The 12914-nt window shown below is 42.0% G+C and overlaps 1 protein-coding gene across 1 annotated transcript in view; it reads left to right on the top strand.

The window, feature by feature from the left end:
- The first annotated feature begins 6472 nt into the window (after positions 1-6472).
- DDI2 (DNA-damage inducible 1 homolog 2 (S. cerevisiae)) overlaps positions 6473-12914 on the top strand; it is a 40306-nt gene continuing 33864 nt past the window's right edge. Inside the window, exon 1 of the mRNA XM_006883624.1 lies at positions 6473-6810. Within this exon, the coding sequence (XP_006883686.1) occupies positions 6673-6810 (138 nt within the window). The 5' untranslated portion in view covers positions 6473-6672. The remainder of the gene's footprint in view (positions 6811-12914) is intronic.

The raw sequence follows: 12914 nt of genomic DNA, 5'->3' as shown, positions 1-12914 counted from the left end.
GAGCAAAGGCTACATGGTGGAGTGGACCTGGGGGAGGGTTTGTAAAACAATGAAAGAATTTTTCTTTTACTTTTCCAAGAGGGTAGTGTACTAGGGAGGAGGGTTGGGAGGGGAGAAAAGTACAAAAATGAATAAATGGAAATCCAAAGTCTCTGTAAATTTTTGCTGAAAGTAATAATAAATTTAAATAAAACAAAAAATATAGGAATGACATAATTTAAAAAAAAATACAGGAACAAAAGAAAAGACAAAAATGGATGTCAAAAGAGATCCCAGAACTTGCTTTTGTAAATATAGATGTTAAATCAAAAGACCAAAACGATGAAAGGAAAGAGATGAATAGAAGTTTTCAAAGGGTAGCTTGAGAAGACAATACTAAGTATTAAAACATGCAAAGAACTGGAGTTAGAAAATACAAGGGGAAGAACATGTTCAGCATTTCTTAAGCCAAAAGAATTGAAAAACAAATTCAAGCCTCAATTTGAAATACTGAAAGATCCCAGAGGTTCGCGGTTCAAATCCACCAGATGCTCTGCTGGAGAAGGAGGGGGCAATCTCCTCCTGTACCAGTCAGATCTGATTCGACGGTACACGTAAAAATAATACAATAAAAATAAAAAAAAAGAAATACTGAAAGAATCTGCAATACTGGAAGAATCAATGGTAAAACGTTAAATTATGCCAGAAACATCAAGAGGTGATTAATTTTATAAAACACAGGGCATGACGGGAACTCTGGTGGCCTAGTGGCAAGAAGCTGCACTGCAATCCCAAAGGAGCGCAGTTTGAATCTACCGAATTCTATGCTGGAGAAGGAGGGGCTGTCTCTTCCTGTGCCAGTCAGATCTGACTTGACAGTACACCCCCCCAAAAAAAAATTCCACCCCCAAAAATATAGTGCATCGAACGATTGTATGAGACACAATGTGAAAGAAAAATAGTGTGAAATGTAAAGAAATCAGTATTAAATAAAATTAAATTTCTTAAAAAGAGAGAGATAATGAAAGCAATATAGAGTCACTGTACCAAAAAAAAATTTGTTGACACTGAACCATTTCAAGAAGGACCATATGATCAAGAACCAATGGTACTACAAGAAGAAATCCAAACTACATGAAAGGCATTGGCAAAATAAAGCTACAAGAATCGATGGAATATCAACTGGGCTATTTTAGAACATAAATGTAGCTCTGAACAACTCGTCTATGCCAAGAAATTTGCAAAACTGACTGGAAGATATCCATATTTGTGTCTATTAAAAATATTAAAAAGTGATCTAATAGAGCACTAAAATTATCAAACAACATAATTAACTGTCACAAACAAGTAAAATCTTTCTGCTGGTAGGTGTCGTTGGAGGTTGTTAACAGTTACAGCTTGCTTGGCTCCACAATCAACACTCTTGACTCCAGTAATCAGGAAATCAGAAGACAAATTGCATTAGGTAAACCTGCTCTCAGGGATCTCTTCACAGTACTGAGAAGCAATGATGTCTGTCTAGTGACTGAGGTGCACCTGACCCAAGCAGAGAACTGGCCAATGGTTAAGGATGACAGAAGAAGAATTGATGGCTTTGAATTGTGGTTCTGAGTCTTGAACATGGACCATCAAGAAAAAAAAAAAAAGGTCTGTTTTGGAGAGGGTGAAACCAAATTTCTCCTTGGAGGGTAGGATTTTGAAGCTCCATCTCATTTTGGGCATGTGGCCAGGAGGGACTAATCCCTGGAGAAAGACATCATGCTTGGAAGGATGGAGGAACAACACAGGAGAGGAAGCCCCCAGATGATATGGATTGATACAGTAAAAGGGGCAATGGAAGTAGGTGTGTCAGAGTCAGTGAGATTGGCTCAGGACAGGGCAGGCTTCGGAGCTGTTGTACATAGTGTCACTATGAGTTGTAGGCAACTCAGTGACACATAATAACAACAATATAGAAACCCTATGAATGACAGATTGAAACCTTGCCCTATCCTGTGCTTCAGCCCAATGCTATAGGCACTGTGTCAATCCATTCTGTTGAAGATTATTTAAAAATGCTAGAGCAGTACATCAATGGAGAACTGCCAATAATCAAGCTGGATTCAGAAGAGATAGTGGAACTGTCTAAACAGTTCACTTTTCAGATAGATCTTGGTTGAAAGCAAAGAATACCAGAAAGACGTTTATTTGCATTTTGTTGGCAATAAAAAGGCATTGAACTATGTGGATCATGTCAAATTATATTGATTTTGTGTATTGTCAAGTCAGAACTGATTAACAGCAGGCCCTCCAGCAGGTTTTCAGAGGCAGTAAATTGTACAGGAGATGATAGCCCATCTTTCTCCCATAGAACAACTGGTGGATTCAAACCACATTCCTTTAGGTTGGCAGTACAACTCCTTACCACTAAACCACCAGAACTCTCTATGACATGATAGATAACACTGAAAAAATGGTTGGGGGTAATTTAATACAATAAAGAAGAAGAAAACAGAATGGGAATTTCAAGTGCACTGAGACTGTGGCCAGCCAGTGGAAGGATCCCACACATGCGTGTGGCAAGAGAGTACACTTCTGGCCATTTTGAAAATTATCTTCAGCAGGATTTTTCTTGCAGAATAAGACAAAAGATGGGTAGACCCAAGCATCATGTGGAGCTCACTGCCTCACAGCCTGCCTTCAGACAACCTTGATTTGAGTCATGGTTCTACTGTATTGATTACTTTCTCAACTTTGAGCAGGTCTGTTCAACACTCTGAAAGCCCCTTCTCCACTTGTGGAAGGGAAAAGTAATAATACCTACTTCAAGTTACAGTTAGACCACTTGGCAGAGAGGAAGGGAGCAATGATGGTGGCACTAGAGCTAGAAGTGCTGTCCCTGGCCCATGGTCTCTGGCAAGGTATAAAGTCCAGACTTCAGAAGAGCTTTGAGGGTTAGGAGAAGAGCCATCAGGCCCCTGGGGAGTGCCATTCAGCCAAAGGGGAGAGTCACTGGCCCCTGGGGAATGCCGTCCAGTTCCTGGGGAAAGATGTCTGATGTTTATGAGGCACTTTATCTAAGCCACTTTCCTCCATCTCCTCCTCCAGTATACCTGTAAGTAACACCTCCAAAGCCCTTCTCTTTGTAACTCACAAGTTTGTTCTTTCTAGGCTTGCTCCCTTTCTTATAGGTAACCTGAACACTGAGTCGTGTTCCAGAACCTCAACCCTGAGCCTGGTTCCAGAGACAAAAGGGAAATATAACTGCCAGCTAAGGAAGCAAAGGTGGATGGAGCCTCAAAGTTCAGTCAGCATCTCCCACTGTACTCACTCATGCAAACACTTTGCAGTCCAGAGGGCAGAAAATGTCATGAAAATATCTCCTAACTGAATAAGACTGCATGCAGCTTCAACTCACGAACACCAGTAAAGTGTTAATGTGGGCTCCCCTTCCCCTTCATCTCAGTACCGCTGTTCAGCATGAAGCAGCCAGAGTCTGTGCCTCTATTCTCAAATGGAAAACCTACAAATTCAAAAGACAATATCTTTGTAAAAAAAAAAAAACAAACAATCACCGTTAGACTATGCCCACAATTATCCTGTCTTTTCTAGTCCCTGCTGGATATTTCTCATTTCCTTTACCCACTCCTTCCACCCACCAAATTGTGCAGCCCTGTGATTTTATCCCTATCCATCCTCACACTCTGCTCCCACTCCTTAACCTTTTCCCTTTGGATTCCCACACATGTTTTTGTTTTGTTTTATTTTTTGGTGTGTGTGTGTGTGTGTGTGTGTGTGTGTGTGTACCATCAAATCAGATCTGACTGGTACTGGAGGAGATTGCCCCTCCTTCTCCAGCAAAGCATCTGGTGGATTCGAACCATGTACCTCTGGGATTACAGTGCAGCTTCTTGCCACTAGAGTTCCCCACACATGTTTTATAAAATAAGAAAAATAATACTTTTTTTTTTTTAAAAGTATGGGATGCCTCTGTTGTAAAACAGGACTGACATCGGGCTTGGGGGGGAGACTGAGTGAGATAGAAGTCCTCCTCTAATGAGGTGTACTGAAGCAGTGATTACAGCAGTAAGCTTAAGAACACTGGAGATTTTAAGGATGATGAAGAAAGGGGCAAGATTTACGTCTGTTGACTAGATGGCACCTAAAAACCTGGAAGAAGTACTCTTCTGCAATTGTACCATGAATGCTCTTGTTATCAGTAACATTTTCACTTCATCTTTTCAGAAGAAAATGCCAAATCTGAAGGTTTGGCTGAATAATGTTTGGTTGTGGTTATTGTTAGGTGCCATTGAGTGGAGCACAAGTCATAGTGATCCTATGAACAAAAGATCTGAACCCTGTTCTGTTCTGTGCCATCCTCACACTTCCTGACATAAAAGAGCCCATTGCAGCAGTCACCGTGTCAATTCACCTGGTTAAGGGTCTTCCTTCTCCCTCACCGACCTTCCACCCTTGCCAACATCATGTCCCTCTCTAAGGACTAGCACCCCCCAGCAACATGTCCAAAGTATATGAGGCAAAGCCCCATCATTCTTGCCTCCAAAGAGCCCTCTGGCTGCACCATCTCCAAGACACAGCTGTTTGTACTCTTGGCCATCTACGGGATGTTCAATGCTCTTCTTCAACATCACAGCTCAAAGGCATCAATTCTTTTTCCGTCATCCTTATTCATTGTCCAAGTTTCAAATGCAGAGCTAGTAATCGGAAAGACTAAATCAGATGCATTGTACTCTTCAAACTGACATCAGTACTCCTCAATAATTTGGAATGGTCCCTAACTGCAGATTTTTCCCAGTGCAATGTCTCCTTATTCCCTGACTGCTGGTACCAAGGGTGTTCTGGATTTAAGCAAGATGGAGCTGTTGACAATTTCAATCTCCTCACCATCCATTGTGACACTGCCTATTGGTCCAGTAGTAAGAATCTTTGTTTTCTCGATATTGACATGCAATCCATACCGAAGGTTGCATTCCTTGATCTTCTGCAACAAGTGCTTCAAGTCCTCCTCATTTTTATCAAGTAAGGTGTGTCATCTGCATAACGCAGGTTATTGATGAGTCTCCGTCAAATCCTGATGCCACATTCCTCTTCAGAGTCCAGCTTCTCAAATAATTTAAATCAACATATAGATTTACAGATTGAATAAGTATGGAGAAAGAATACAACCCGGACACACTCCGTTCTCAATTCCAAACCATGCAGTGTTCCCCTGCTCCGTTGCACAACAGCCTCCTGCTCCAGGTATAGGTTCTGCTGAGCACAATCAAGTGCTCTAGGATTCCCAATTCTTCTCAATGTCAGCCACAACTTGTCTTGATGCACAGTCAAACCAATAAAGCACAATAGACATTCTTCTGGTAATTAACCCTAAGTCACTGGGACAGAAAGTGAGTTAATAGCGCGGAAACTCAACTATCTCAGGGAAAAAAAAGTTTTAGAACGAAACTATTTTAGTGCACTGTCGAGTCTGGCCAACACATAGCTAACCTTCCACTGTGTTTTCAGAGACAGTAAATCACATTGAAGTTGACGACTCCTCTTTCTTCTGCTCGTGGATTTGAACCACGTGCCTTGGGTTGACAGCACAATTCCTTACTAAATTGAGGTTTCCTTAAAGTCAAGGACTTGTATGAATCTACTTATCTGCCCTTGAATTTAGCTCAAGGTAGAGGAAATGCTTACGGATAGCAAGCTTATTGAAAGCCCGAAGGCACGCACGGTTCGAGACCACCAGCGGTCTTCGCGGGAGAAGGATGGGCAATCTCCTCATGTATGATTAACTGCCTCCAAAAGCCCGCCAATGGGACAGCTATGGGTCGGTCCCGACTCCAAGGTACACAACAACAGAGGAAGTGCTTGACAAATACTTGTTGTTGCTGGGTCCTGTCAAGTTGGAACCTGTAGCTGACCTACCAGAGGGTTTTCAGATACAATAAATGGCACTTTAGGAGGCTGCCCATCTTTCTCACAAGGAGCCCCAGGTGCATTAGAACTGCTTGCCTTTAATACTGCAGCGCAGTTTCTTACCACCAGGCCACCAGAACTCCCTTAATAAATGTTTAGTTGGTATATAAAAGAAGTTGTGGAGTTCTATATAAACTGTAGGATTTGGGGGGGGGGAATAAATGTTTAGTGGGTATATAAATGAAGTTGTGGAGTTCTATATAAACTGTAGGATTGGGGGGGGAATAAATGTTTAGTGGGTATATAAATGAAGTTGTGGAGTTCTATATAAACTGTAGGATTGGGGGGTGGCATTCCTTGCCTACTCTCTTCGACTTCCCTGTCTTTCTTTTTTCCACCCCACTAACGCCCCTCGACCAACTCTCCTTGAACTCTCCCTACCATCCCATTTCCTCCCCTCGCCCCGCCCCTGCGTTGGGTCGCGAAGGCAGAGACGAGATGGGCTTTACGGCAGCTGCGTTGCGGCGGGGCGGGGTGCCGGCGGCCGGCGTGCTTGGCGGCAGCGGTGGGAGGCAGGCCGGCTGATAGCAGACGGCCTCGCAGGCGGGTGGTGTCGGCGTAGCTGGCTGGTGAGGGCGGGAGTGAGTGAGTCACTGAGCGTGAGTGAGCGATAGAAGCAGCGAGCGAGCAGCCCGCGCTGTCCGCCTGCAGCCCTAGTCAGGCCCCGCTGCCCCTCCGCCCCGCGCCGAGGCCGGGCCGAGCCGAGCCGAGCTGGGTCGGGCCCGGGCCATGCTGCTCACGGTGTACTGTGTGCGGAGGGACCTCTCCGAGGTGACCTTTTCCCTCCAGGTCGACGCTGACTTCGAGCTGCACAACTTCCGCGCACTGTGCGAGCTCGAGTCCGGTATCCCCGCCGCTGAGAGCCAGGTACGTCGGGCGACGAGCGGCCCCCTTTTGGGACGCTTTCCCGGCTTAGGGGCCTCCAGCCCTTTTGCTTCTGATGGAGAATGGGGCCAGGGGTAGGAGGCGCTGGGATGGCCATTCCCAGCCCGCCCCCGCATCCTGGACGGAGTTGGAGTCCATAGCTGCCCCCAGACACCTGGAACCTGGGGTGGGGATGAGGGCAGGGCGCGGAGAACCGGGCTGCAGACGCACCCACTGCAGCGCGTGGGGCGCGTGGACTGGCCGAGGGCCCTCCTCTTCGTCTGATGGGGCGCCCCTTCTCATCGAGTTTGGGGTGTCGTCGTGGACTTGAGCAGCAGTACCGAGGCTACAAGGGTTCATGCAGCCTGCCTCCCCAACCAGAAATACCAGTTTGGATCCCTGTAGAAGATACATGTTCATCTGCTTTGCTTTTTTAGAGAGAGCGCCATCTGAAATAATTTAAATTAAAATTTACGTTTTTAAATGTGAATTTAGGGAAGGGGAAAGTTTGACCTATTTGAGGTCTTTGGAAAAATGTTCGTTTGCCTCCACCACATGTGTTTCTGGTTTTGTGCTTGTGTGTTTTTGTTGTTTTTTTAAAGATTAATGGTTCAATTCAGACTGGTTTCTCTCGTTTCTTTCCTGGTGGTAGGCCAGAATCCTCCTTTTAGGTCCGTTCAAAGCTCACTACATTATAAGACGATTTTTTGAAAATGGTACAGTATATTTTCCTTACTGTAATTCGGTGTGATTCCATTTCCCTACCCTGTTGGAAAGAAGTTAACCACCTCTTCTTACATTTTAAGTAGTTTATTAAAATAGAGGATTGATGACATTTCAAATTATCTGCGAGAATTCTGTGGTCTTCACACTAAAATATTTAAATCCAGGTCTGATAATTGGGCCTTGGGGGACAGAGTCTAATAATTTTTGAAAATTAACAAAGTCCTGCAAGGCCCCAAAATGTAAATCTTAATTTCCTACTGCAGTTATGGAATTGTTCCAGAAACCCTACTACAGCTTGTTCTGTCCTTTTCATGGTAAACAAATGTGACTAATTTATTTACAAGTATGATTCCTTTACACTGTGTGAACTTTAGAACTTTGGCATAAAGCTCAGTGCCAAGAGGGAATTTATTTCAGGGTGCAAAGTATCTTTCAGATACAGAGTTTGGCAAAAGCTACAAAGAAATGGACTTTTTTTTTTTTTTGCTACAATTTCTGTAAAATGTAGTTCCACAAAAACTCTGGAGAACTAGTCCTCCTGTGGAAAACTTGGAAAGGACAGTCAACTTAAATATTTGAAGGTGGCTTTTTCAGTAGTATTCTTTCCTCGGTTACGTTTTCCTGATTAGAATTACCAGCTAATCAGGGAAGAAAAAGTGAAAATGTAAATGGTTTTTGTCTTTAGGGCTTGGGAAGAGAGGAAGATTAAGTTTGTTTTCTGTCTTTTGAGATGATTGTATCTTTTTGTTCTTCAGGTAAATTAAAAAGTGTTAGATTGAAAGACAGTTGTATGGTCCAGACAAGCACTGTCCTCTGCCATTCTGAGTTTAGAAATATCTGATTAATTGAACAATTAGGCTGACTCCACAGTCTTTCATTATGTCAATGTTTTGGCATTTACTTCCTTCACTAGCCAGCCATACTAGCATATAGAACCCAGGGATCCTGCTGCTTGTGTTAAGCCTGTATTACATAGCCATAAACAGCTCCTGTTTTTCAAGTTTGTTCTGTTGGCTCAATAGGAACCTGACAACACAGTATCTATTTTAAGTCGGGTGGTCTGTAGTACTTCAATTACTTGCCCATCAGACAGGAACAGGATCCACCCTAGACACTTGAGTCATTTCCTTTCATCAAATCATAATAGTAAACATCATTATGGTTTTTACCCATAAATCTAGCAACTTTTCCTACTTGAGACCTTCCCTTTGCTGCTCTTAACTCCCAGGGTTTTCCCACTTTATTCATCTTCCTCCTGTGAGTCCCTTTACCTCCTCTCACTTATCTTCTACATTCTCTTCCTTTGCTTTCCTGTTTCTGACTCCCTTCTTTAATTCATCCTATGTATAGAATGTTCTTGACTATTCTGCCACTGTGTCCAGATCGCTGATCTGCTTTCTCTTTCTTATCAGGAAAATGTTTTGTGAACTTGAATCCTTGTTAGGAACTAATGTTGTGTGAGATTAGATAGATAGATAGATAGATAGATAGATAGATAGATAGATAGATAATATCTTCTACAAGTAATACACAGAATGGAGGGACAGTGCAAGAGATGAAGACCCTGGAGAAGATGGACTGACATAGTAACTGGGGTAATGGAGTAGGTGTGTTGGACACAGTGAGATTGGCTCAGGATAGGACAAGGTTCAGAGCTGTTGTGCATTGGGTAGCTATGAGATGCAGGTGATTGGACGGCAACATCATACATGGTTTATTTTGTGTACATGCGTTAATACTTTATGTACAGTATAAATAGACACAGAACTTAATGAAAGATGACCTGAAAGAAGTTCTTCCGTTTCCTCATACACACTTAAAGACTGCCTTCCTGCTTGCTCCCTCCACATTGGGAATCATTGGTTTAGAATTAAGTCTTTGATGTCAGCATCAAATGTGCATAACCATACACTGTAAAAGATGGTAATTTTTAAGAGCTTTAAACTGATTTTAGAAGTTACAGTACATTGTTGAGCATGGCAAGAAATTGAGAATAGAGCCCATCTCTGCTTTGACATGTACCTGAAGCTGGAAGTGTTCCATCTCTTAATACAAGTGTGGGCCTGGAAGGCAGTTCTGGCTATTAGGCACTTTAATGCAGCCTTGGCTGGGTGAACTTCAATTATCAAAACTTAGCTTCACTTTAAATTAGTGCCTTCATATTTTTGAAACATAGTATAATTTACCTCTGTAGGTGGCATGTGGGGAAACATGTGGAATATGTAAGGTCCCTCAGGTGAAAGACATATTACAGTCATATCCTGGAGATGCAGCTCTGCACACAGCATGACTAGTAGCTGGTAAAACACTATTTTAAACCATAGGAAACTGAAATTTTCGATTGGAGCTGTTTTGGGCATTTTTATTTTCACAAGTATTTTCAACAGTATTACTGTTGAGTCAGCTAGTGACATTATATATAACAGAATAAAACGTCACCAGGTCCTGCTCAGTTTCATGATCTTCATGATTACTGTTTGAGTATTTTGGCCATTAATCTATCCCATTGAGAGTATTCCCCTTTTTTCAGTGATCCTTTTCCATTGTAATGTCCTAGTGATTGGTTTTACATGATGAGAACTACATTATCGCTATAGAAAATTTGTAACAGGAAAGTATAAAGAACATCATAACTTCTTGCCTCATAACCCAGCATTAATGGCAGTTTACTTTTTAATGCACTTCTAAAGTTTGGTTTTTTTATGTAATGTATCTTTTAAAAACATAATTGGGCCTGAACTGTATAAATGGTGTCATATCTTAGTTTCTCAGTCAACACTAAATTGTCAGTATTTTCTCATAACATTTCAAATTCTTGAAATTTATAATTTTTATTCTTACAGCGTATATATGAACTGTGCATAGTGCCTATTGCTGGATATTTGAGTTGGGAAGAATTGGAAGCCAATGGTTATGTGACCAGCCATCTCTCCCATCTTCTAGTTCTCGGCTGGGTTAGAACCTGCATTGCAGTGGCCACACAATTCATGATTGTTTGGTTTATTAGGGAAGTAGCAAGTTATAATTCAGGATCAGAAACAACTAAGGATACAGTTCTTTGATAAGGACAACTTCTCAGCTGAGCCTGTAGCCACTCCTCTCTCAGACCTCCCAGCCTCACCTATGTTCTGTTTGGACAACTGTTTCAAACCTTTTTAGCTCTGCCAGTAAGTGCCCAGAGGTACCCCATTCCAACAGAAAGTCTGCCCAAAAGTTCTCAGTCTCACATTCTGAGGGTTGACAAACAGACTGCCTCACTCTGTGAGCCAGGAAGCCCCCATGGACTACTGTTGTTCTCTCTGCTACTGCTGCTGCTTATTTCTTACTGTTTCTTTTGATGTAGGAGCTCTGTCTCCTGGGTATAGAAGGTTCTCAGCTCAGGGACCTTGCTTCCAAAGGACACATTACACTCCTGATTCATCGTTCTTGGTTGTAGCAAGGTCTTTTGTCAGCTCTGGGATTTTTTAAGCCTAATGGGATGGTGAAAATGGCCAGTGCCCTAGTTAGGGTTCCATTCATCTTTTTTTTTTTTTTTCAACATCTCACCTCCACAGGAATTCCATTCACTTTGTTTGCATAATTAGCAAGCTGTCTCATCTGGTTGGTGGGCCACAAATACCTTATTTGCCAGGCCCATCCAATCATTTTGTAGGAATCACAAGACCGGACTGAAAAAGAAATATCAAAGTGGTTCACTGTGCTGCAAAGATATACTTTTTGAGAAAGTAATTTAATGGCCAAGGGTTGGAATATTACTTGTACTGGTTTATGTAGAGTTCTTGGCATGTGGTGTGTGCTCAGTTAATGGTAGGTCGGCACAGCCATGTGAGTGTAGTTCCCAAGGTTTAATTAGTCTATTTTAAAAAGTTGATTAAAATTAGAATTCACTCTCCAGGGTGCCCCTCTGGAGTAAGTACTAATTCTTGTGCCAGTACTGCAGATGGAGGCTTCCAACTGTATACATTGTACTTTTGCAAGGTCTTAACAGTGGCAGAACTTCACTTTTGAGGATTGTAGCCTTTGAGCTGAATAACATGAACAGTAGAAGGCATCATGTCTAAACCTGGAATGCCATCTCCAAAATTTAAATTGGAGAATCATCATCTAGATTTAGTCTAGAATTTAAACTGTACAGCCATTTGTCAGTCTGGAGATTTAAGCCTGTTTTACATTTAAAGAAAAAAAATTACTCTCCTGTTTATAATTTCAACTCAGCTTGTGTAAATCTCAATGATTCATGTCCTTGGACTGGAATGGGGTACACCTGCTGCATTATCAATGTGGAGAATGTTCCGCCTCATTTTCTAGTATTCCTAGACTGTTGGGGTAGATAGCAATATTCCACTTTTTAAATACGTGCTTGACTTAGTGGCTTACAGAATCTTATACTTTCATTGTTAAATCACACTGCCTGCCTTTCCCATTAGATTGTCTGGTGAATAACTATCGTAGTTAGATAGTAATGAAATGACAGCATGGTATATGTAAAAGGAGAATCCGAAGAGCAAGTAGTGTTCCTCTCTTTGTGTTCAGGGTAGAGGATGCACTGAGAAGTAGACATCACTAGTTGTTAACGAATGGCTTAATAACCCTCCTTGAAAGGCACTTGGCTAATTCATTAGGCCACTTTGGGGTTATGATTGAGGAAGTTGTATACGATATCTGTGAGGAGTGTGGGATTTAAAGTCAGGCAGAAGTGGTTTCAGCCCCAGCTGTCACATTAATATAATGTGGCTTCAGGTTATTTAACTCTTTGGATCTCTGTTCCCTGTCCATAAAGGGAGCAAATAATTGTGAGATTGCCCTACGAGGATGTGAAGATAAGTGGAAGTCTGTGTGAACCTAGTTTGATACTGGCTTTTAGTAGAAACTCACTGGTAGTCAGTCACTGCTTTAAGCTTACTTTCCGTATAGCATTTTCTACATGGAGACAATTCATTGATCTTAAGGAAAGGCCCATTCTAGCCCCCTTAGTTTGACTCTTCTTTGTAAATAAATAAGTTGGCCTTCTTTTATGAGTACAGTGTCCTAGGAGACTGATCATGTGACTTACATTGATATGTGATAGTTGAGTATCTGAACCTGGAAAACTAAAGCCCTGGGAGTAGTGATCAATAATGTAGTGACTTTACCATGTTGCTGCCACCTGCTAAGAGCCTGCTTACATGGTGTTTCTCCTTTTTATACCTCAACCTGTGGCACTTAATTTGTTTAGATTTATGTTTTTGCTTTGTTTTTTACCCTCTATGTACTCTTATCAAGTTGGACTGCATTGCTAAAAATCTGCAGGTGACTATGATACAGTTTTACTGTGAGATGAGTGTTTTAATAACAGTGGTGAATGGAATGATAGAGTGACAGTTATCACCGTTTAGTTTATT

The sequence above is a fragment of the Elephantulus edwardii genome, unplaced genomic scaffold (assembly GCF_000299155.1).
Source record: "Elephantulus edwardii isolate Elephantulus edwardi_28Jun2011 unplaced genomic scaffold, EleEdw1.0 scaffold00028, whole genome shotgun sequence".
Classification (NCBI taxonomy): Eukaryota; Metazoa; Chordata; class Mammalia; order Macroscelidea; family Macroscelididae; genus Elephantulus; species Elephantulus edwardii.
This window is presented reverse-complemented; position numbering and strand designations above follow the sequence as displayed.